The sequence below is a fragment of the Entelurus aequoreus genome, linkage group LG23 (genome assembly GCF_033978785.1).
Source record: "Entelurus aequoreus isolate RoL-2023_Sb linkage group LG23, RoL_Eaeq_v1.1, whole genome shotgun sequence".
NCBI classification, from domain to species: Eukaryota; Metazoa; Chordata; class Actinopteri; order Syngnathiformes; family Syngnathidae; genus Entelurus; species Entelurus aequoreus.
This window is the reverse complement of record NC_084753.1, coordinates 22,388,795-22,415,649: the sequence shown is the minus strand read 5'-3', so window position 1 is coordinate 22,415,649 and position 26,855 is coordinate 22,388,795. Positions and strand designations below refer to the sequence as shown.

Sequence of the window (26,855 nt, the reverse complement as noted above, 5' to 3'; positions counted from 1 at the left end):
GACGTTTTTTCAATGAGCTGGTCTCGAATGAGTTCATCAGTGAGGTTGCCGAAATTACAGTTCTGTGATAGGGCTCTTAAATCTGCTACATACTGCCTGGCAGACTCACCCGGGCGCTGACATCTTCGTCTGAACTCCAACCGGCGGAGTAGGATATTCTGTGATTTTACAAAATGTCCGCTCAAAGCTGTTATGACTGCATCATAAGTGTCCAGCGTACCGCTGAGAGAATTGAAAATTCTGTTCCCCTCCGCTCCAAGCAGGTGTAGGAGAATGGCGCGCTTCCTCGCGCTAGTGGCATTGTCCAAACCTGTGGCCAAAAGATACGTCTCAAAAGACGATTTCCACTGATTCCAGGGAATGACAGGATCGCCCGGGAGGGGTAGAAACGGGTCCGGAGGTGGCAGGGAGAATATAGGTGTGTCAGCCATCCTCGTTCGCCAATTGTTATGTTCAAATAACAGACACAACAGCCTCGCTCAACTTCACAACAGCACTCCCCTTTATTTCAGTAACTTCCTCAAAAGGCCCAGCCCAACTACGGTGGCTTCAAGGTATCAAAAGGCACAACGTAAATAGCCTGAGTAAGACAGTAGAACACATTACCAAGAGGCATTCAAGTATAAGAACAGTATTTAAGATTAACTTGAATGAACACAACACTTCCCAGGTGTGCTTGAAGCTCATCGAGAGAATGCCAAGAGTGTGCAAAGTAGTAATCAGAGCAAAGGGTGGCTTTTTTAAAGAAACTAGAATATAAAACTTGTTTTCAGTTATTTCGCCTTTTTTTGTTCAGTACATAACTCCACATGTGTTCATTCACAGTTTTGATGCCTTCAGTGACAATCTACAATGTAAATAGTCATGAAAATAAAGAAAACGCATTGAATGAGGAGAAGGTGTGTCCAAACTTTTGGCCTGTACTGTATATATCATTATAATATTTCTTAAAATTTATTAAAGTGTGCATTTTTGTGCGTCTTGAGTGGAGCAAGTGCAGCCTCACGCCAATGAGCGCACCTTCGGCAGAAAAAAAAAAAAAGTGGTGTCATTGTAGATGATCTGCCCGACTATTTCTAAAATGCCCAAAAAAGTGGTGAGTCGGAGCATGATGCAATAATGTGTAGTAAATGAGAGTGTCTTTGTGTTGATGGCCCGTATAGTACACATAAAACCCTCATTTAAATAAGGCGGTCTGCACTATTTTACGATTGCACAGGGAGCCTACTTATAGTACACGTATTTCATAGAGTGCGCACCCTGTTTACCGCATGGTGTTTGGATCTTAGTAAATCAGGCCCTGTGTGTTTTGTAATGTTTTCATTTTACTAACACCCATGGTAACTTGTTGTAAAATGTTATGAGTTATGTTAAACGGTAACTTTATAACTTGCCTACTTGATATGCATACATATCAACAGGATTTCTTCTTCGAAATCCAAATATAGGTCGAACGTGTTTGATTCTCAACAGAATCCTATTTACTTACATTATTTGACCGGTATTCAATTAAAAACTGTAGGCTACATGACACTTCACCTTACAATCTTATTAGATTACCACATTATCTTACAAAACCCAATACCAGTGAAATTGGCACGTTGTGTAATTCGTAAATACAAACAGAATACAATGATTTGCAAATCATTTTCAACTTATATTCAATTAAATACACTGCAAAGACAAGATATTTAATGTTCAAACTGAGAAACACATTTTTTGGGGGGGGGGGGAATTAATCATTAACTTAGAATTTAATGCCAGCAACACATTGCAAAAGGTTGGCACAGGGGCATTTTTACCACTGTGTTATATAGCCTTTCCTTTTAACAACACTCAGTAAACGTTTGGGAACCAAGGAGACCAATTTTTTAAGCTTTTCAGGTGGAATTCTTTCCCATTCTTGCTTGATGTACAGCTTAAGTTGTTCAACAGTCCGGGATCTCCGTCGTATTTTAGGCTTCATTTCAATGGGAGTCAGGTCTGGACTACAGGCAGGCTAGTCTAGTACCCACACTGTTGTAACACGTGGCCATGATAACGTTGCTTGGATGGCAACATATGTTGCTCCAAAACCTGTATGTACCTTTCAGCATTAACGGTGCCTTCACAAATGTGTAAGTTACCCATGCTTTGGGCACTAATACACCCCCATACCATCACAGATGCTGGATTTTGAACTTTGCGCCGGATGGTTCTTTTCCTCTTTGTTCCGGAGGACACAACGTCCTCAGTTTCCAAAAACAATTTGAAATGTGGACTCGTCAGACCACAGGACACTTTTCTACTTTACATCAGTCCGTCTGAAATGAGCTCGGGCACAGCCAAATCGGCAGCGTTTCTGGGTGTTGTTGATAAATGACTTTCGCTTTGCATAGTAGACTTTTAATTTGCATTTACAGATGTAGCGACAAACTGTAGTTACTGACAGTGGTTTTCTAAAGTGTACCTGAGCCCATGTGGTGATATCCTTTACACACTCGCTTTTTGATGCAGTACCGCCTGAGGTATCGAAGGTCACGGGCCTTGCCACTTACGTGCAGTGATTTCTCCAGGATGTCTGAACCTTTTGATGATAATACGGACCGTAGAGGGTGAAATCCCTAAATTCCTTGCAATAGCTCGTTGAGAAATGTTGTTCTTAAACTGTTTGATAGTTTGCTCACGCATTTGTTCACAAAGTGGTGACCCTTGCTCCATCCTTGTTTGTGAATGAATGAGCATTTCATGGAAGCTGCTCTTATACCCAATCATGGCACCCACATGTTCCCAATTAGCCTGTTCACCTGTGGGATGTCCCAAATAAGTGTTTGATGAGCATTCCTCAACTTTCTCAGTCTTTTTTGCCACTTGTACCAGCTTTTTTGAAACATGTTGCAGGCATCAAATTCCAAATGAGCTAATATTTGCAAAAAATAACAACGTTTTCCAGCTCGAACATTAAGTATCTTGTCTTTGCAGTCTATTCAATTGAATATAGGTTGAAAAGGATTTGCACAACGTGCCAACTTTACTGGTTTTGGGGTTTGTAATTCATTGATTCCAATAAATAATTAATGGTTAATGATAAAAACTAACAAACAGGCAAACTACACAAGGAAAAGTACAATTCTTGGGACTGTTTCAATGTCAAATGGCTAATCAAAGGGTTGTGAAACATACACAAAAACAAACATTGGAAAGTTAAGTGCACCAAAAGTTGTTCAAATTTTAAAATTTTGACAAACAATAAACATTGGCACAAGTGGCACAGATTTGAACCGTCACATTAATGTTACTTACCAAAAATGCCTGCCGGATATGTGTACACATTTTTTTTTCCTGGTACCAGTTTGACACTGGAACAGATTTACCCCAAAGGGTTTATTTTTTTCGGAATTCAAACATATCCAAGATCTCAAAAGAACCTTGTTCACTTACATTATTTGAACAGAAACTAATTAAAACTACAGGCTACATGACACGTCACCTTACAATCTTATTAGATTATTATATAATCGTGATTCACTGATTATAGTAATCTATGGTTATTGAAAAAAGAATAACAGGCAGACTTCACAACAAAAAGTCAGTTATTAGCGAAAGGATGTGGAGAAGACAACTGTTTAAGCAGCCATGACAGTTGTTTTATGGCGAGTATTTCTTGCAAGTGGATGTTCTTTGTTCTGCACGTACTTCAATACAGTTGAAAGGTTTCTCTTTCATCTTGTTGCCACTTGCCCAAAACATTATAAGGATCCTGGATTACACACTAAAGTCAATGAAAACAGTTTAGAGTTGATGCTGACCATCCGTGTATTTAAAATTGCGTCCAATTTGCTCTTATCTTTTTGCCCTAGAGATTTATTTTAATTTTGCTCCTACGTCCAGATGTGCATCAAAGCACACTGAGTGTTCTGTCGGGTTGAAATGGGAGATCTGAAGAATTTAAGTACAGACCACAGAACTTTCCTCCAGAAGGTCTTCTGTTTGTCCATGTGATGTCTGATGAAACAAAAATTGAGCTGTGTGGCCACAATACCCAGCAATATGTTTGGAGGAGAAAAGGCGAGGCCTTTAATCCCAGGAACACCATACATACCGTCAAGCATGGTGGTGGTACTATTATGCCCTGGGTCTGTTTTGCTGCCAATGGAACTGGTGCTTTAAATGGGACAATGAAAAAGGAGGATTACCTCCAAATTCTTCAGGACAACCTAAAATCATCAGCCCGGAGGTTGGGTCTTGGGCGCAGTTGGGTGTTCCAACAGGACAATGACCCCAAACACACGTCAAAAGGGGTAAGAATGGCTAAATCAGCTAGAATTAAGGTTTTAGAATGGCCTCCCCAAAGTCCTGACGTGTGGACAATGCTGAAGAAACAAGTCCGTGTCAGAAAATCAACACATTTAGCTGAACTGCACCAATTTTGTCAAGAGGAGTAGTCAACAATTCAACCAGAAGCTTGTCAGATGCTTGTGGATGGCTACCAAAAGCGCCTTATTGCAGTGAAACTTGCCAAGGGACATGTAACCAAATATTAACATTGCTGTATTTATACTTTTGACCCAGCAGATTTGGTCACATTTTCAGTAGACCCATAATAAATTCATAAAATAACCAAACTTCATGTATGTTTTTTGTGACCAACAAGTATGTGCTCCAATCACTCTATCACAAAAAAATAAGAGTTGTAGAAATTATATATATATATATATATATATATATATATATATATATATATATATATATATATATATATATATATATATATATATATATATATATATATATATATATATATATATATATATATATATATATATATATATATATATATATATATATATATATATATATGAATATAGTACAGGCCAAAAAAAAAGTTTGGACACACTTTCTCATTCAATGCGTGTTCTTTATTTTCATGACATGTACATTGTAGATTGTCACTAAAGGCATCAAAACTATGAATGAACACATGTGGAGTTATGTACTTAACAAAAAAAGGTGAACTAACTGAAAACATGTTTTATATTTTTGTTTCTTCAAAATAGCCACCCTTTGCTCTGATTACTGCTTTGCACATTCTTGGCATTCTCTCTATGAGCTTCAAGAGGTAGTCACCTGAAATGGTTTTCACTTCAAAGGTGTCATAGTTTTGATGCCTTCAGTGATAATCTACAAGGTAAATAGTCATGAAAATAAAGAAAACACATTGAAATGAGAAAGTGTGTCCAAACTTTTTTTTTGGCCTGTACTATATTCATACATATATATATATATATATATATATATATATATATATATATATATATATATATATATATATATATATATATATATATATATATATATATATATATATATATATATATATATGTACACACACACACTTTCTCATTTCAATGTGTATATATATATATATATATTTCAATGTGTATATACAGGTATATACTGTGTGTGTGTGTATATATATATATATATATATATATATATATATATATATATATATATATATATATATATATATATATATATATATGTATATATATATATATATATATATATATATATATATATATATATATATATATATATATATATATATATATATATATATATATATATATATATGTGTGTGTGTGTGTGTGTGTGTGTGTGTGTGTGTGTGTGTATAGATGTGTGTGTGTGTGTGTGTGTGTGTGTGTGTCATTCTAGATAGCAGTTGGGACAAGTAATAGACCTTTTAGGTTTTATTTCCCTTCATGTCAAGGCAGCAAAGTAGCAATTATAGAAAATAACCCCCAGCACCCGGTGTTCTGAGGAGCCATGCCTTCCCCCTGGAGTTACGCAGCCCCTGCATCTGCACGTGCTTATAACTAGGAATAAAACTGTCAGGAAACCTGTTTTAAATGTTTTAACCGTTGTTTAACTGTTTCCTTTCTTTCTGCTTTCTTTGTGCACAGTTTTGTTCGGTTGTTTTAAAAATAAGATTGACAAGGTTGACATTTTTTTCAGAAGAATTATATTTCTTGTACTTAATATAAGGTCGCTGATGATCGTGCCACAACATTATTATTTTTTGCATTTCCTGTTTAATCGTACAAAACTATAATCATGACCAATCATGGCAAATTCAAAATATTATAACTGTATTTTAATTTTAATTCAGCTTCTACTGTACTTTTATATTTTGTTCAGGCACATGTTGGCCACCAATACTGCGTCATCAAGGACCCGAGCAGCATAATGGCGGTCTCAGGCACAAAATCTGTTCTGTTTGTCTGTTTGGGTAAGATACTTAGTTTTTATTTCAACAAAGCAAAACATGTTGACATTACTAGACAGTGGGTGTCATGTATTAATGATTTATTAAATCGTCGACGGACTTTGTTCGCTAATGTGTTCACTAAAATGTAGTCAACTGAATGACTGTTAATGCTGAGGGGAACTTTTGCTAGTATCCACATCTACTTTAATGTGTATACTCTTCTATTCAGTGTCAATAATGGTGTAACTGGAGTAGAATGTTTTTTATAAACACGCGGAGCTACGTTTTCTTCATTCATAATACGACCATGAGTAAACCTGGAACCTGATAACGGCTGTTAAAGTTCAACGTCCACGATAGCAGCAGCAATTTAAGCCTTAAAAAAGCCCTATACCTTTTTTTATAGACAGTGCAGTTTTGTGATACACTAAAAACACTGCATGACAATACAACGTGTTGACAGTGAGATTTTGGAAAGTGGTGTGTGTTGCTTTTGCTTTACATTGAGTGAAATATGTTCAAATGTTTTCTTTTATAGGGAACATCTGCAGATCCCCCATTGCAGAGGCCGTATTTAGGAAGATGGCAACTGATGCAGGTGCTGTTGATAAGGTATGGTACTTAAATGTGTGATATGGTGCTGAATTACTGTAAAGCACACATTTAGGATACATGTAAAGCACACATTTAGGATACATGTCTGCTGTTAAAGCCAGTGTTGGCGCTAGGAATTTTCAAAATGGGGTCCCAGGGACCCCATCAAGTCATAAAAACGGGGTCCCACAGTAAATTTTTGGGGTCCCACTTTTTTGTAACCGTTTTGAAAACAAATGATAAATGTATGCATTATCCTGTTATATCTTCATTTCATTTTATTCATTTATTTCAGGCAATGACATAAAACATTTTTTTTTTAAAGTACAAGGTAGACAACACGCAATGATATAAATTAATATAATGCAAAAGGTAATGTACAGTGTGTAAGCATGAACCATGATGGTCCAGTTTTGCCTGAAAGGGAGTGGGAAGAAGATAACATATTTAATCCCACCCCCAGTTCTCAATTCAGTGATTAATACATTGAGTTTCACTGTTACTTTGTTTAAGTATTGTACAAATGTTGTATCATGGTGGCATTACCACAGGTAACAATAATTATTACACTGTAACAATAATTTGTATCAACAATGTAAGAAGAGTGAATATACCAACAATGGTAATAGACAAAATACCAACAATGGTAGTAGACAACATAGTAATAATGGTAAGGAAACATTGAGCACATGTTAACACTTTGAGACAGAGTACAACAGCAGGTCAAATTAAAGACCCTCATCTCTATATTTGAACCAGACCCGATTTTTTTTATAATAGTTTAAATCGATTAATAGTTTGGCATTGCTTGTGTTGTAAGTCCAGTTTGTTCCATAGTTTTACTCCGCATACAGATACACAAAAACGTTTACGCGTGGTTTGAGCTCTCTGCAATGAGAAATATCCAACATCTCACATTCTATATTGTGTTTTGGAAAAAGGTTGTCATAAACAATTCATTAAAAAAATAATACAAAAGAAAACACATTTTTATGTATATGTAAATGTGTTCAGTTATAAACATTCATCAACTTCAGATCTATCCGTCAATTCTGGGTTTTTTTTCATGTTGTTTTTTTGTTTGTTTGTTTTCTGCCCTTTTTGTCAAAGAAAAGTATGTGTTTTTATGGCCAACGCAAAATAGCAAAATCTTCCACAAAAAATATTTTTCAAAGTGGAATACTTGATGTGAAGTAATCGGAGCCTTGTGTAGGTCAGTAATCCATAAAAACATTGATTTTGATTCAATATTATGTTTTGAGCAATGACAGTTTTAAAGAAAATAAACAGCTTTGTTTTATTAGTCAACATTGCAACTTTTTCTAAATTACATTTCACCTGTAAGCTTTTTTATTCCACTTTTTTTATTTTTTTGTTTACTGTATTTTAATAGTATTTTTAGAATGTGCCGTGGGCCAGCTAATGAGCTGCGGGCCGCAAATGGCCACACTTTTGACACTCCTGCTATAGATAATAAAAAATGAAATCTGATAAGTCTATAACGATAAAAAGCATATCCTGACGACGCATGTGCGTTTATCATAAGGCAGAGTCAGCATCTCTGCTTCAGTAAACAATGACGGTGATGATGTCACTGTCAGCGATGCGAGCGACACTTGTTAACTTGTCAGCCACTTCTCCAAGAGACTCCTTTTGAACACTCTTCGCACATTAACACTTCAAAAGACACATATTTGTTGACCTGCAAAGTATGTTTTTGAGGTGGAAGAGTCTGGTCGGGGGCTGGTTAGCTTGAATCTAACAGCTAGCCTGTCTCCATCCTGGAACAATGTCGATCCAGCGGGAAATAAAAGTGAAGTTTCCATGGACTCACAAAGACTGAAACAACTCATTCACTGGAGACATGGCACATGATGAAGTCAAAAAAGTTGACTTTACACCTCAGTGAAGTCTTTCTATTGACAGCCCCTCGCAGTAAAGTTGTCCGAGTGCAAACGGAGGCAGTATTTGTGATTGATAAAACTTCCGGCGAATCAAAATTTAAGAAATTGTACCGGAAAGTTCATTACTTTGAAGACGACCAATAAAAACGCAATAAACGAGGACGGAAATTTGACCTGGTTATCTTTTCTAAGTCACGACACTGACATTGTCTTTGTGACAGCGCGCTTGCTCCCGCTGTCAGCGTGCAGGTGCGTCCTCGCGCTCCTGGCCAGAGAGAGAGAGAGACGTGCCGGTCCTCAAGTAACGACGTGATAAGAGCGCACCTTAACAATAAACAAGACAAAACACCGGCAGAAAGCGATAATCGATCAAACATTTAAAAAAAGAAGCAAACTGGAGTTTTGACCTGGAGAAGGCAGGGTCGGTAAAAAAAAACAAAAAAACTCTGCGAAAATGCACATCCTTTGTGATTTCAATGCGTAAAAAGACACTAAAAGTGCGTTAACGCCAACACTGGCATTCACTATAGCAATTGACAATGTCATGAAATGTAATACAAACACTGCAGGCCGTTATAGTAATAATCCTTAGTTTTGTTTGACTGTTGCGTCTTGCTGTGTGTGGTTTTTCCGGTTCTGATTTCACTTTTAGTTTTGCTTAATAATTTGGTTCCTTATCGGTTCTCTTATTGATTGTTACCTGGGAAATAAAGAGGACAAAGTGTGGATTAGCATCAATTTTGTTTAGTTTACAGGTAACGTGACCTTATTAAGCCAACAGTGAGGTCTTAAAAGGCAAATACACAGCATAGAAAAAAAAGGTTTTTCAGAATAAATATAAGAAAAAAATATTATAAATAAATATGTGGAAATTACACAGGAATGTTACAGTAACATTTGTAAAACTTTTGAGAATCTTTATCATCTCCCTGGAAAATAGACTGATGAACTCTAAAAAATCTACAGGGTTTTTCTTAGATTGTCCAAATACCTGTGGCGGTGGGGGCGTGTTCAATACGAGGTCATCACATTACTTGCTATTGTGAAAATATTTTCTTTTAAAATGGCAAAAAAATAAATACATTTCAAATAAATCTGGTTTTAAGTATAGTATTGACATATTTTTTTTCTTACATAACATAATTTTGCTTTATTTTTCGATTGTTGCTGCTTATCGTAAAAGGTACTTTGTTGAGAATAATTTTTTGTTCTAGAGATTTCTCCAATCCTTTTAGTCACTGTTTCTTTATTAAAATTAAAAACAAATCTAGCGTCTAAAGTATGTCTGGTGTTATTGTGGACTGTACTTATGTAGAGAGAATCTTTAATTCTGTCACTTCATTTCCGCAATGAAAAGCGAGCTGCAGTGAGCCTGACGTTGTACTTTATTTGCGCTGCTGGTAGCCTTCCTCTCCTTAAAAAATAATTTTAAAGCTCACTGTATCTCGGATACAATAAATTACGTCCACATCGCGGACATGCTGCCTTCGATCCAGACAACCCTATGCGTATGTCTTACGCCATCACCACATTTGATTTCAGCAGTGCTGTTCGGTGATCGGCAGCCAAATGTTCAGTGCATCACTAGTGCGCAAATAATAAACTATATATATCCATTCTAACTGTAACTAACTATCTGCTGGTGTTAAAGTGTATGTTTATTTTTCCCATGGTCTGCGAACACATCATGTCGGCGAAGAATGAGGAAGTGTTGTGTGTCTGGGCGTGAAACACGAAGAAAGACGTGTGTGCACGGAGGGGGGAAAAAATGGGCCCTTGTTAACATAAAATTGGCAATAAAAGCTAAAAAGAACGTTGGACTTTGTGTGTCTACTGGACGCTACAATACATTATATTACTTTATTTAGTTTTCACGTAAAAAAATCCAAATATTTTGAAGATGTGGCGGCTAATATGTTCCACAATCAAATACATTAAAAGGGAACAGTACTTTAAAAAAAATATTTTAGCTATCGTTCACAATCATTATGAGAGACAAGAAGACAAAAGGTTGTTTTTTTTCTTTTGCTTTCTAACATTTAAAAATCGGCTCGTTCTAGGTGGCTAGCAATGCATCTAATGGGAGCAATCAATTCTACTTCTAAATCACTTTAAAAATGCATTAAAAAAAACATCAACAATATTTCATTTACGTTTCGTAACCTGTATAATAACCAAGCTGTTGCGACGTTGTTACTGTAAGAGCGAACACTGAGGAACTATTTTTCTATCGTAGTAACACGATGGCATGCTACAGTATTTTCCGTAACAGCTAACTATGGCAAGAGATAAGCTAGCTTCTACAACAACACGAAACGCGTTTGAGTTTGTAATGCACAACACTGCAATACGACACCAATCTGTACCGACTGAAAAACATGAACAATCATATTACAGTATCTGTAAAGTATTAGCCCGCATTTCATGTTTTGTTTGTACACAGCTAATTTAACCAGACAGCGTATTGATTGTAGTTGAAGTGAAACGTATAACGTGCTGTATATAATGGTCGTTATTAGAGGGACTCACTCGATGGACAGTTGTTTGTCTGGCCCAGCTGGCCGGGCACATTTCCTTTTTGATTTCGGGTAAGCAATCCATTTATGTCTAAATAGCTTGACTTTCAGTTCCATGAGTCATGCTTATTTAAATGAGAAGGCATTAATTTCAATTTAACAGGTAATTGCGCTAATATTGTAGGCGGTGTTAGTACCTTGTATTTACGACAGAAGACTGCTGCTGGGATGAGATTGACTCGGTTAAAAAACGCGACATTTATTTATAGTTATTGCATGCTGTGAGTTCAAATGTTTCAGCATATTGATCGTGTGTCCTCCTCTTAATGAAATAGCAACTTTGCATTTATTACAAGTAGCGCTGTTGCAATCGTTTGTTGTAAAATGTAGCCAAACTCGGAAGTGTTTACGCGCACCATGTTGCTGTTTGACGTCCCTACGCGCGTTGCGTAACGACATAATTCCTGCCCATCGGAATCATTAAGGGAACCGTTTGAAAAAATGGCAAGCAATTCCAAGGAATTGATACAGTGGGAACCAGTTCTGAACAAGAACCGGTTTTTTGATTTCCATCCCTAGTAATCATACAGAAATATGTTAATTACAATAATCAACACATTGACTTTAAAGATAGTTCTCGAAGGGTTGTTGTATTTGTTAGGTTAATATATTAATATATCATTATTAATATATTAATAATGTTAATATATTATTATTTAACATAAGTTACATTTTTTGTATGTCATTTAATTAGATAAAATATAGTTGTGCCTACTGAGGGGGTGGTGAATCAGAGCATTAGCAAAAGGTTTGTCCAACTTAAGATAATTCCAAAGCAAAAGATGGGTTTGAGCTATAAACAACAACAAAAACAGTCCGCCCTATGTATCTTGATAAAATGTGTCTTTTGGAGTTATCAAACGAGAAAAATATTATGAGTGAAGTCATCATTTGTTGTGTTCTTATTCTCTGTGCTCTACTCTGCCCAGTGGAGAATAGACAGTGCCGCCACCTCCACCTATGAGATAGGAAACCCCCCCGACAATCGCGGTCTGGCCTGCATGAAGAGGCACGGCGTGCCCATGAGGCATGTGGCCAAGCAGGTATGATCATCCACCTTTGTTCTGTGTTGTTTCAGTGGCTCATAGACAGTGGCGCCACATCCGACTGGAATATAGGCTGCTCGCCAGATGGCCGTGGGCTAGCCTGTCTAAAGGGGCATGGCATTGAGAGCAGTCATAGGGCCCGACAGGTACAACCACATGTTGTGTACATTGCCATTTGGTGTGTATGTGTTGAACACTAGTGCGAGGTCTTGTATGTAACATTTTGAGGATGCTCATCTCTGTACAACTTGCTTTTCTCCAGTTACTTTTATGTTCTAAATAAGTAATAATTAATGACAGGTACACACTAAAAAATGTTGGGTTACAAATATAACCCAATTGCTGGTTCAAAAAAGGACGAGACCCTTATTTGAGTTATTTTAACTCAACATTTTGTGTTAATTTTTTCAACCCAACTTTTGCGTTGAATTATTTAACCCAAAAGTTGAGTTATGCTACCTCAATGTTGGGTTATTCATAACCCATTTATTGGGTTTAATTTATTTAACACAAAAGCTGAGTTATGCTCACTACAATGTTGGGTTATTCCCAACCCAACTATTGAGTTGCGCAATTTAGCGCTTCTTGACCCAATAGTTGGTTAAAAATGACAAATTTTACTGCTGGTTTGTCTTACTCCTTCCCAAATACTGATCACAATTATTTTTATTCCATTAAAATATACTCAAAAGCAAGATATGAATGACATTTTTTTACAAGAATTGCCGTGTATGGTCATAGCAGTCCTATTCAGTATGTTCAAATATGTTCATGTACATAAAATGTGAGATTGTAAATAATTTTAATGAGATTAATCCAGAATAAAATTCCCTTCAAGCAAAAAGTTACTTTTAATTAAAAAAAAACCTTTTACCCCAAAATGCGTTACTCATTGAAAAACACCCCAAAAATGGTTCATAATTTTTAAAACCCAGAAATTGCTCTTCGTTAAAATAACTCGGAAATTCAACCCAACACTCGCAACTCATAAATTGGGTTATCAAATTAACCCAGCATTTTTTAGTGTGTACCGATTGCCTCATAGTAGCCTTCAACCTGTGGATGCTCTGCACAAGTTTATTGCCAGGTATGCTGTCCACTCGTATTAATAGGCAACTTACTTGAAATAGAGGATTTATATTAAAAAATGCTGTCTATAATGACCTTTACAATGTATACTGGCAGATGTCTTTACCTAAGTACATGTATGGCAATTGTATAGTGCACATTTAAAAAAGCATTAGCTGCCAGATAGGGGCAAGCATTAGAAGATTGATGCAAAAAAATCTGCTAGACTCATGTCTTTCTTTAATTATGCATTGAAAAATTACACAAAAATATATGTGGAATTAAAATGTAAATGCATTGGTACATATAAGGTTCTTCCCCTACAAATGATGATGCCTGGTTCTCTCTGCAGTTGAGTAGTGCACTAGTGCACTACTCAATAGAGGTAGTGCACAGTGCACTATAGGCCACCTACTCAGTGGCCTAGTGGTTAGAGTGTCCGCCCTGAGATCGGTAGGTTGTGAGTTCAAGCCCCGGCCGAGACTATAAAAATGGGACCCATTACCTCCCTGCTTGGCACTCAGCATCAAGGGTTGGAATTGGGCGTTAAATCACCAAAAATTATTCCCGGGCGCGGCACCGCTGCTGCCCACTGCTCCCCTCACCTCCCAGGGGGTGAACAAGGGTGATGGGTCAAATGCAGAGAATAATTTCGCCACACCTTGTGTTTGACAATCATTGGTACTTTAACTTTAACTTGAACTTTAGATAAACACCTTTAGCCACCATTAGAGGAAATTCTGTATTTGGGTCTTTAGTATGTCTCTAAATAATGATAATTCAATAAAGAACATGTCATCTGCATTTCAAATACTTACACTTTTTATTTCCAATATGCTGGTAAAGTCAATTATATTTTTTAAGGGTCAGTCATAATTTAATGCCAGTACGTTAAGTTGACACATCCTTAATGCCATTTGATAATAACTTTCCGTTGACTGTAATCTATTTCCATCAGAAATGTCCTACTTAAACCGATAAATCGGTGTCTGGGGACTTTATTTTTGTATTTCTAGGCTTATCAAAGAGTAAAACTGTTGCAGGGAAGTCTTTGTTGAGCTTTAGGTTCCACTTGGCAGGATTTAGCTTCCTAAGGTAAACAGTGGGCCCTCATGGCCCTGCTTATTCTGCTGCATAAAATGTGTGCCAAACAAAAGCATTGTCAGAACGGATTATTATGGACAATCTGAAACGAGATTTCTGGCGGGTTTTCTATTTTTCCAAAATCTTTTAATAATCTATCAAGTATTTCCGAGCGGTCAGCCTCTTTATCCCTTGGCTGCAGGCGATGAATCACAAGGCAGCAAAAAGGAGCCGTCCATAATTTTGTATCCTTGTTATGTTCCAAATGCTCAAGCCAACCTAAAATTTCAGAGTTGTTTGTCCATGTACGGTATTTTTTTTCTCAGTTCAATTCATGCGTCCATGTGCCCTCAATTCCCCCCCGCCCCCAACCCCACCTCCTAAGAGGGCATGGATTTTTCCCGGTTCCTCAGATCTCTTGTCTTGCTACTTTGTCCCTCTGCAAACCTGTCCAGCTAGATTTTGGTCTAATCTCCTCAAAGCAGAACTGCAGAGTCTCAGTCTTTGCCCCCAAAATGAGCTTTGACAGGCTCTTGCATTTTTAACGTTCCCTTTTTCGCCTCCTTTATTAACTATTACCACTTTTCCCCTCTTGTCCCTTCGTTTTCCTCTCTAGTCACTTTTTTGCCCTCTCTCCTTTCTGCAAACTGGTCGAATTGACACCCCATTGATTAGAAAAAATTAACCAACACTCTGATTTGTTAATCTGTTTTGGATTATATTTGTAGGGTGTTTTCCCTTCATCAAAAATCAACCAACATTTTTTAACGTGCTTTTCGGGAGTTGGCGTTTTTTTTGTACTTGTCAAGAAATGAGCGTGACATTAGGCCAAAACACATCATTCTCAAAATTTGGCCTTTTATCATTTAGTTTTTGACAAATGCATGTTTTCAAGCCTAGCAACGCACCTTTCGCCCTCGAAAACATTAAAATAAATAATAATTAAATAATACAATTCCTATTTATTATTTTTAAGGCATGGTTAGAGAAAGAAAAGTAGAGATAAATCTGATTACCAACTACTTGTCATTCCTCTTAAACTGACAAAGGTTGACAAGAGTTTGGTATATGCTTTTACTATGCACACAAGAAGGTATTATCAAACTTTGCTAAGCTGTTAATTTTTGACAAAAGTGGTAATGGGGAGGGACTGTTAGGCACAAGCTTTTTCCTCTCACATCCTCATCAGTGGTCCCGGCAGGACCAAAAAAATGGCAAAATTGGTAAGCAGGGGTCCCTTCCCCACCTCATTATGGGCCAAAAAGGTTTCTTTAAATTATTATGACTTCACAAATTTCCCCACTTGGATATTATCAATCTTTTGCTTGTTTAACATGCACAAATCAAACCAATGTAAGTGAATATATGATAGATAGTTAAGTATATTTATTTAAAGACAGAACTGCTCGTTGTATTATAGGTGACAAAGCAACTAATTATTAGTAAGCATTAATTAGTGTGACCTTTTGTAACATTCAACATTTCAACTTTTTCTCATACATTGTTTGTACTTACCGGTATTTTTTTTCACTTTTCTGTGTGGCCGTAATTGTCCTGATGTGGCACATAAATTTTTTTTTTTTTTTTTTGATTTTATAAATATTATATCTATTTTTATATAAATTAATTAGTGCTGTCCAATGATACATTTCTAAAATTAGATCATATACACTCAATTTTAGATAATCATGCTTAATCACAGGTTGTTACTGTCTTGCATGATTTAAATCAATTTACAGATCCCAATATTTGGACACAAAATATCACAGAATGTCATCCTAAAGCATTTTTAAAATGTTTCACTTAAATACTCATGTATTTAAAACACGATGTGGTGAGGGAAGATTTCAATTGTGGAGCCAAAAATCCAATTGTATTGCAGTCAAAATAAAAAATACGTCCAGTGGGACACGTAATCTAAACACATGAGGTCCTTTAAAGGTATAGTATTAGTAGTTTTACTAACGTCCTCTGTACTTTGTCCGCGATATAGTGTTGGCCTGTAGGCCGTATCTTCCTAATCCTTGGAATGACATTATTCTATTACCGTAGCTTTTCATTGGTGTCCTATTTGTTTTGCTACAAAATACATATTTACTTTTCTTTGACTCAAATGTATTATATTTTCTCATATTGCTATATCATGAACGTCGGAAGAAACATAAATGTAGTTGATTCTTCCCTTAATAATTTGTTTAGCACTGATGAAGGTAAGGCAGTATGCTTGTCCTTTTCAACTTAAACTCTGGGTCAAATATTTCCCAAACCGAGTTTTCTGTCAGCCTCTTTTTGGTTTAACTTGAGGGATTACCGGTGTTTCATGAGTGTGAGAATGAAGGGTAGCGAGGAACATGCAAGTTCAAACCAGGATTACCATCAATGTGGGAGTCAGGTTGTGCTCTAGCAGGGACTACTTGACAATGGGCAGCCTGGGGAACAATGCTATTAGTTTATTGGGGTAAAGTGATGGAGAAACACAAATACATTAGTGACGTGTTGCATGTATGTGGTGTCTTAAAGGTGCTGTTTGCAACTTCCTCAGTTACATTTTTCAAAGCAAAAAATACAACAAAAACACCATTGGCAAAAAACCACCATGTTTTCATTAGTGGTTTAACAGCCCACATTTGTTTTACAATTGTTTATATTTTTCACAATTACTAAGTTTATGTTACAAAAATTTGTGTCTACGGCAGTCACTCACTATATCTCGTCCACACGTATGCGCAGGGAGCATGTGCACACAAACAAAAGCAGTCCAAGAGAAGCAACAAATAATTTGCAGTCTTGTTAGGATAGAATATCAATTCAAATGACTGACTATCCAAATTGCTAATATTATACAGTAGCCAAAGCTAATGCGCGTGCAAGTGTTAAGTACGTACATAGTTATGTGATTACAGCCTAGAAGCCGGAAGATACAAATACATTGGAAAATTGCGGGCTCTATGCATCTGTGTGAATGTTGCAAACAGCCCCTTTAACAGATAGGGATGCACATTATTTTTTTAAGCCGTTATCTATACAGATAACTTCCACTTCTCAAGACCGATAAGTTATTTATAAAAATTATTTTTAAATTGAAATGTAACTGTAGTGTTTGCACACTTTTATTTACAGCTGGGTTTGAGGCAGCTTCTTTAGCAGCGTGGGCGGTTTTGTAGGCTTTCACAACACTGTTGTAGCAATGCTGGCGTTTCAGGTGGCTGATAAAGTTTGATTTGTTGAAGCTATTTTTTTCCCTTGTGGAATGTTAGCAGTACATTTGGTGCAAATAGCATGTAGAATGTCTTCCGCTGAAACAGTGAAGTCCCACACGATCATCAATGACAATGAGTCAGGGGAAATTGACCGCACGGCAGCTTGATTTGCTCACCCTAACCCACCTAAAGCATAGTATGGGTAATTTTGATTTTTGCAGCGTTTTTTTTTTAACACATTTTTACCGGAGCTATTTTGTTAATATTATTGGAGTTATCGGTAAGACATAATTGTCCACATCAGTCCGATAATTATTTGTTGGATATTTACTGTACATCTTTATTAAAAACACTTCTTGGTTCACACCAAAATAAAAAAACTAACATTATTCAAATTGAAGTTGCATTGTACAAAACCCAAAACCAGTGAAGTTGGCATGTTGTAAATAAAAACAGATTACAATGATTTGCAAATCTTTATCAACCTATATTCAATTGGATAGACTGCAAAGACAAGATACTTAACGTTCGAACTGTAAAACCAAATTTTTTTGCAAACATTAGCTCATTTGGAATTTGATGCCTGCAACATGTTTCAAAAAAGCTGGCACAAGTGGCAAAAAAGACTGAGAAAGTTGAGGAATGCTCATCAAACACTTATTTGGAACATCCCACAGGTGAACAGGCTAATTGGGAACAGGTGGGTGCCATGATTGGGTATAAAAGCAGCTTCCAAAAAATGCTCAGTCATTAACAAACAATGATGGGGCGAGGGTCACCACATTGAACAAATGCGTGAGCAAATTGTCGAACAGTTCAAGAACAACATTTCTCAACGAGCTATTGCAAGGAATTAAGGGAAGTGTTCCTGAGCCCATGTGGTGATATCCTTTACACACTGTTGTCGGTTTTTGATGCAGTACCGCCTGAGTGATTTCTCCAGGATGGGTTCAGACATCCTGGAGAACTCACTGCACGTAAGTGGCAAGGCCCGTGACCTTCGATCCCTCAGGCGGTACTGCATCAAAAACCGACAACAGTGTGTAAAGGATATCACCACATGGGCTCAGGAACACTTCAGATAACCACTGTCAGTAACAACAGTTCGTCGCTACATCTGTAAGTGCAAGTTAAAACTCTACTATACAAAACGATAGCCATTTATCAACAACACCCAGAAACGCCGCCGGCTTCGCTGGGCCCAAGCTCATCTAAGATGGACTGATGCAGATTGATGCAATTGTACGGAATATGTACTGCACTGTGCAATCTACTAATAAAAGTTTCAATCAATCAAGTCGGTAAGTCAGCTGGTTCTGTATCTTGGGGTCTTCACTGGTATCGGGGATGGAATGACTTTTTGCATTGGTAGAAGTTTGACCCAATCCCAAGAATGGAATGACTTTTTGCATTGGTAGAAGTTTGACCCAATCCCAAATGTAGCTTGGGTGTGCTAGGTGCTTAGTCAGTTTTCCTGCATGCCTTCATGTTTGGTTTTCTGTTAAATGGCGCTGTTTAGCATGGGAATGGTGGCTTCAGCCACGAAAGTTTTTAACGACATCGGGGGTGAAAGCTTTTGCATACAGATCCAAAATTTTAAATCTTGTTTTGCGTTTGTCTCCCATTTGCAGGTGACTAAGGACGATTTCATGAGCTTTGAATTCATTCTCTGCATGGACGAGAGCAATCTAAGGTGAGGGTTTACTTTTCATGCGAATTTGAATAGTGCTTTCCGGAAAGGCTGATGTCAGGTGTCGAGCGTCCTTGACCTCCTTATTAATAATTACCTCAGATTAAAAAGAATAATGGGATCACACTAGAGCGTCCAGATAAAATGAATAAAAATTAGAATGTCTCGCAAGTTGACAAATGCTTCTCCAACACAAATTCCCAGTAACATTTAGCTGTAACTAACATGTAGATGAATGCCTCCTTTTAATGGGCAATATCCTTCCTTAAGCTCTTTCGAAAGGGGGAGGGATATTTCTTGCTACTTTGAACGTTTAGGGATCATTTTGAGATCACATGCTCACGGCAGATCTGATCTGTAAGCAGCTTACCGAGTTCTTTGGATGCCTCGTCTATGCTCTTTGGGCACTTTCCCCCACCCTTTCTCTCCCACATATTTTTCTCAGCAAATGTTAATCTGACCAGACTGAAAAAAGGGCAATTTATCTGGAGCAAAAGGTCTAGTTTTCCTTCTATTTGTAAAATCAACTTCAATGCTGTTGTCACTGTATGGTATTTATTAACATAAAGGTTACTTGTGGCGATCATAAATACTAAGAACACAAAATACCCCTGAAAATAAAATAAAGATAAAATAACCACTTTTTCAAAAAAGTTACTAGAATCTTTTGAAATAAATTGTGCGCAATCTTATTTTAAAAAAATGTCATCATATTTACTCATTTTCATCGATTGTAGTTAAAGATGTGGTTTTTGTAAATGTATGTATTTAAAAATATGCCACATCTACAGCCATAAATATATCAATACAGGGACCATAATTGTTCAATCTCTATGAATGTATGTAAAGTTACAAAAAACTTAGTTAGTATTATTTGCATATAATACGACCACATTTTGCTCAGGAAAGAACATACAGAAGCTAATACAAATAATAAAAGAAGAAATTAATAAAGAGATGGTTTGACAAAAACCGACTATCCTGGAATGCTATACAGTACCGGTAATAGTAGAAAAAAAGGTCAAACACAAATACAGATGGTGTAGACATTGACATGATAAAATAAATCACATTTTTAGGTGTAATAATGGATGATAAAATGAACTGGAAATCTCATTTAGAAATATACAACAAAGTGTACTTAAATAATGAACAAGGCTAATTATTGATGTGTAATATAATAAGGCCACTTATCAAATAAAGTGATAATTATATTTATCTCTAAGGGAATTACAGCTATAAATTAATGAGAACTTTATTTATTTGTTATTTTTATATTTGTGTTAAAGATTGAGAACAGGAAGTGAACAAATACATGTGTTAGCAATTGCTATGAAACAGAAAATGGGTAGGATTAATTAAGCTCTTCTTCTTCCTACTCCTTTTTGGACATTTTGTAAAGAGAAACTGGTTTTTTCTTGATGCACCATATTGTAATCGTATGCATGTTTGAAATAAACTAATACCAATACCAATAAACCATGTTTTCTACTCTTGTCTCTACAGTGAGTTGAACCGGAGAGCAAATTTGGTTAAAAATCACAAAGCAAAGATTGAACTTCTTGGTTCGTACGACCCACAGAAGCAGCTGATCATTAAAGACCCGTATTACGTAAGTTGTACAGGATTTTGCTTATTCATTGTCTAAATATACCTGAAACTGTAAGTTTTTGGGTTTACTGGTTATAGCCTAAGTGTGGATGGATGCCCTCAAAACTATTATGAACACAACAGGTGAAACTTCAAAATGGATTGACAGTTTAAAAAGCAGTGCCTTATCTTGGATCCAAGTCTTATAATGTTTTACACTACACAGTTAGTTAATTAGACTTTCTCTAAAGTTGTGAATATCCAACTGTTTAATGTTTCAGTACTTTTTGCAAAAATCGCTGTTCTCTAACAAGAAGTGGAACGGCAAAATTCACAACACTCGTGGGATCCATGGCTCAACCAATTTTTCACTATGTGGTACAGTTTGGTTATCAATCAACTATTTATTTATTCCACTGGGACTGGATGTACGACGGTGTTGCATAGTCCTTCATAAGTGGCTTTTTCTATTGCCTAAGAGCAAGACTAACGTTAAATATTGTTTTTGTATTGTCCGGAGAGAAGATAAGAGGCATGAAGCAACACACCTATATATATATATATATATATATATATATATATATATATATATATATATATATATATATATATATATATATATATATATATATATATTAGAGATGCGCGGATAGGCAATTATTTCATCCGCAACCGCATCACAAAAGTCGTCATCCACCCGCCATCCCTAACATTTTATCAAAACCACAACCGCCCGCCACCCACCCGTTGTTATATATCTAATATAGACGATGCAAGGCAGAAAGGAGACTGAGCAGTTAGCATTCCAAAACCCACAATGCATCTCTGCCATGACCCGCCCCCGCCAAATTCTTATTGGTTGGCGTGTGTGACGATGGCTGCTCGATCGCTGTTTTCTGCTGCATATTTCACTACGTCCAGCTCGTAATCTGCAGTATATGATTTCCTTTTCGGTGCCATTTTAGTTCAGTCCTTGTCAGTTTTTATAAGTTACCTCCAACGTTGATGTGGTCCATTTTAATAGCTCCGGCAGTAGCTTATATACGGAGCCCCTAAAGGGACATGGGAATTATTTTTTTTTTAGACATGTATCTCGTGGCCACGAGAAAGTATCTCGTGGCCACGAGAAAGTATCTCGTGGCCACGAGAAACTTTCTCGTGGCCACGAGAAACTTTTTATTAAAAAAAAATTAAAAAAAATAAAAAAAAAAATTTTTTTTTTTTTTTTTTTTTTTAATAAAAAGTTTCTCGTGGCCACGAGAAACTTTCTCGTGGCCACGAGAAAGCATTGGATGCGTGCTGATGGTTTAGTGTGTGTTAAAATGGCAGTTTAGGAGTTAATATGGCTGTATTTCCAGATAGGACTTTCCCCCATGTGTGTTGTGGCAAAATGTGAATGCTTGATTAGTAGGTGTGAGACAAACACTTTATCTTCCTGGTTATTGTAACGCTACGTGTTTGACATTATTTAAGACGTTATCATGCCCGGGAAAGGACAGTTTTCCTCTTCTGTGGCTGTGGGGGGGTGGGCGTGGCTTGCGGACCTGCAGCGAAGCGCAGTGTGTCAGTTAGTCCGATGTTGATGTGATCAAACTTCTTTCTTGCTTGGAAGATACACACACAATTGTAACTGTTATTTCTTCCTGCAAATAATAAATATGTACAACGTGTTTGGATGTATTCATTTATGTAAAATTGTCATTAAATGTAATATTGCCTGACAAAAAGTGATACGACGTACGTAATATTTTGATATTTACACATCGCATATTTACACACGCGCATCTGACTAGAATACCCTTATGTGCATTACATATATCAACATCAACTACCTACTGTACTGTTTACTTGTTGAAATACCCTTTTTAGAACAAATATCTACCCACATAATTTATATGTGTATATATAATATATATATATGTGTATGTATGTATATGCATATATATATATATATATATATATATATATATATATATATATATATATGCATATATATATATATATATATATATATACGTGTATGTATGTATATGCATATATATATATATATATATATATATATATATATATATATATATATATATATATATATATATATATATGCATATATATATATATATATATATATATATATATATATATATATATATATATATATATATATATGCATATATATATATATACGTGTATGTATGTATATGCATATATATATATATATATATATATATATATATATGCATATACATACATACACGTATATATATATATATATGCATATATATATATATATATATATATATATATATATATATATATATATATATATATATATATGTATATATATATGCATATACATACATACACATATATATATATTATATATACACATATAAATTATGTGGGTAGATATTTGTTCTAAAAAGGGTATTTCAACAAGTAAACAGTACAGTAGGTAGTTGATGTTGATATATGTAATGCACATAAGGGTATTCTAGTCAGATGCGCGTGTGTAAATATGCGATGTGTAAATATCAAAATATTACGTACGTCGTATCACTTTTTGTCAGGCAATATTACATTTAATGACAATTTTACATAAATGAATACATCCAAACACGTTGTACATATTTATTATTTGCAGGAAGAAATAACAGTTACAATTGTGTGTGTATCTTCCAAGCAAGAAAGAAGTTTGATCACATCAACATCGGACTAACTGACACACTGCGCTTCGCTGCAGGTCCGCAAGCCACGCCCACCCCCCCACAGCCACAGAAGAGGAAAACTGTCCTTTCCCGGGCATGATAACGTCTTAAATAATGTCAAACACGTAGCGTTACAATAACCAGGAAGATAAAGTGTTTGTCTCACACCTACTAATCAAGCATTCACATTTTGCCACAACACACATGGGGGAAAGTCCTATCTGGAAATACAGCCATATTAACTCCTAAACTGCCATTTTAACACACACTAAACCATCAGCACGCATCCAATGCTTTCTCGTGGCCACGAGAAAGTTTCTCGTGGCCACGAGAAAGTTTCTCGTGGCCACGAGAAAGTATCTCGTGGCCACGAGAAAGTTTCTCGTGGCCACGAGAAACTTTTTATTAAAAAAAAAAAAAAAAAAAAAAAAAATTAATTTTTTATTTATTTATTTTTTTTTTTTATAAAAAGTTTCTCGTGGCCACGAGAAACTTTCTCGTGGCCACGAGATACTTTCTCGTGGCCACGAGATACTTTCTCGTGGCCACGAGATACATGTCTAAAAAAAAAAAAATTCCCATGTCCCTTTAGGGGCTCCGTACTTATAGCATATAGCAGTTAGCATTCCAAAACCCACAATGCATCTCTGCCATGACCCGCCCCCGCCGAATTCTTATTGGTTGGCGTGTGTGTGACGATGGCTGCCATTTGCTTCGTCGCTGACGCGAATGAGATAAATAATATTATTTGATATTTTACAATAATGTGTTAATAATTTCACACATAAGTCGTTCCGGAGTATACGTCGCACACATGGCCAAACCATGAAAAAAACTGCGATTTATATTCCGAAAAATACGGTATGTATTTTTTTTTTCTGAATTGGTTCAACCGCCACCCGCCCGAATCTATTTAAAAAAAAATTTTTTCGTCATGCACCCGCCCGACCCGCGGATTATCCGCGGAGTCCGCGGTTGTGTCCGCAAACCGCGCATCTCTAATATATATATATATATATATACACATTTATGTAAAAACAATAAATGGAGAATTAAATTGTAATCAACTGATCTTTGATTTAATCATTCAGATGTGTTTTGTGGTTTGACAAAAATTTTTAGGCATAACCGTATTCATCATGGAAAATGAATGCTTCACTTGCACAGTATTCTGTAAATACATTTATGATCCTTTGTGAATAATAAAGACATGATTCACTTCCCACATGCTATAACTTCTACAATTTGACTCTCATCCTCTTCAAATCTTTTTTCATACTAATCTCAAAGCGTGAGAAATTAACAGAATAACAGGAACATTGTGTTCTAGTTTATTATGGGAAAAAAGATGTTTCTGTTTTTAGAAGTGTTGCTTTTGCTTTGGGTGATGATTGCTACATTTGTTTAAACCGAAATAGTGCGTCTGGAAGTTGTTTCCTCCTAGGGCAACTCGACAATGACTTGAAAGTACTTAAACTCCCATTAAACATTTGTTTGGCCACATCATAAAAAAGTTATCCCTGCTTTATCGGCACTTAATTTGTAACCTCCGTTCAATTATTTTGTTTGAAGATGTTTGCCACTTCACTGCAGCGTGACATTTCTCATTCTTTTTTGTTGGCTGCAGGGCAGCGATGCAGACTTTGAAAAGGTGTACGAGCAGTGCCAACGATGCTGCAAAGCATTTCTGGAGGTGAACTCCTAAAATTGTCATCACGCAACTAACTGTGGTCAATGTCATGACTGGACCACCACGAGTTTCCTTGTCGCATTTCAAACCACATTTAGTAGCGTAGCAATGCATGTGTTGTAATAAAATATACAACTCCCTCAAGTCATGTCTGTTTTTGTGGAGGTTTTGAAAGAGTTTAGTAGAATTTCAACCATCAATCAATCAATCAAAATGTAGGTTGTATTAAGTCACATGACTTTTGAACGGAAGTAAACAAAGTGGTGGACCACAAAACCAACATAGCTACTGTGCAGCAAACAGAGTGCTGCACAGTCGGCGTAAAACTGTCGGCTTTATTATAAGAAAATTGAAGATTTTGGGAACAACAGCAACTAAGCCACCAAGTGTTCAGCGGATTCTGAAGCGCATAGTGCAAAGAGGTCGCAGACTTTCTGCACAGTCAGTTGCTACAGAACTCCAAACTTCATGTGACCTTCCAATTAGCCCACGTACAGTACGCAGAGAGCTTCATAGAATGGGTTTCCATGGCCGGGCAGCTGTATCTAAGGCATACATCACCAAGTCCAATGCAAAGCGTGGGATGCAGTGGTGTAAAGCATGTCGCCACTGGACTCTAGAGCAGTGGAAACGTGTTCTCTGGAGTGATCAATCACGCTTTTCCATCTGGAAATCTGTGGACGAGTCTGTGGTTTGGAGGTTGCCAGGACAACGTTACACTGCATTGTGCCCAGTGTGAAATTTGGTGGAGGAGAAATTATGGTGTGGGGTTCTTTTTCAAGAGTTGGGCTTGGCCCCTAAGTTCCAGTGAAATAAACTTTGAATGCTCTAGGATACCTAAACATTTTGGACAATTCCATGCTCCCAACCTTGTGGGAACAGTTTAGTTCCTCTTCCAACATGACTGTGCACCAGTGCACAAAGCAAGGTCCTTAAAGACATGGATGACAGAGTCTGGTGTGGATTAACTTGACTGGCCTGCACAGAGTCCTGGGGATGATGTTTGTTAAGAAATTATCGATTTCGATGCCATTATCGAATCCTCTTATCGAACCGATTCCTTATCGATTCTCTTATCGAATCGAGATAGGTTGTTGTATATGGGAAAAAAAACACTACTTGGTTTAACAAAAGCTCACTTATTTTTTAAGAAAAAAAAATAAACAGCAAACACTGCCCTGGTCACTCTGGCTGTCATGAATGTCATTATCTGAAATAGGATAACGTTAACATCTTAATTCACATCTTGCAAGCACTAGTTTATTAGACAGACCTGCAAACTCTGGAGTGGTGTAGGCCAGTGGTCCCCAACCACCAGGCCTAAATCAACATAAAAAACACAATATATACATTAAAAAACAATATAGATCAATACAGTCTGCAGGGATACAGTCCGTAAGCACACATGATTGTATGAGCAGATATGGAAATTAACCAGCAACAGTTAACGTTAGTT

At 36.5% G+C, this 26,855-nt stretch overlaps 1 protein-coding gene across 2 annotated transcripts; it reads left to right on the top strand.

The window, feature by feature from the left end:
• Nucleotides 1-6,148: 6,148 nt before the first annotated feature.
• Nucleotides 6,149-25,536, top strand: acp1 (acid phosphatase 1). 2 transcript variants are annotated; one of them, XM_062035103.1, is made up of 6 exons: nucleotides 6,149-6,274; nucleotides 6,792-6,865; nucleotides 12,406-12,519; nucleotides 19,356-19,417; nucleotides 20,921-21,026; nucleotides 25,337-25,536. In XM_062035103.1, the coding sequence occupies exons 1-6, from the start codon at nucleotides 6,232-6,234 to the stop codon at nucleotides 25,412-25,414; spliced, it is 477 nt and encodes a 158-aa protein (XP_061891087.1). In that variant the 5' UTR covers nucleotides 6,149-6,231; the 3' UTR covers nucleotides 25,415-25,536. The 2 variants fall into 2 exon arrangements, with proteins under 2 accessions (XP_061891087.1, XP_061891086.1); XM_062035102.1 differs by lacking the exon at nucleotides 12,406-12,519 and adding an exon at nucleotides 12,257-12,370 and having other exon boundaries at nucleotides 6,152-6,274.
• The last annotated feature ends 1,319 nt before the right edge of the window (nucleotides 25,537-26,855 follow it).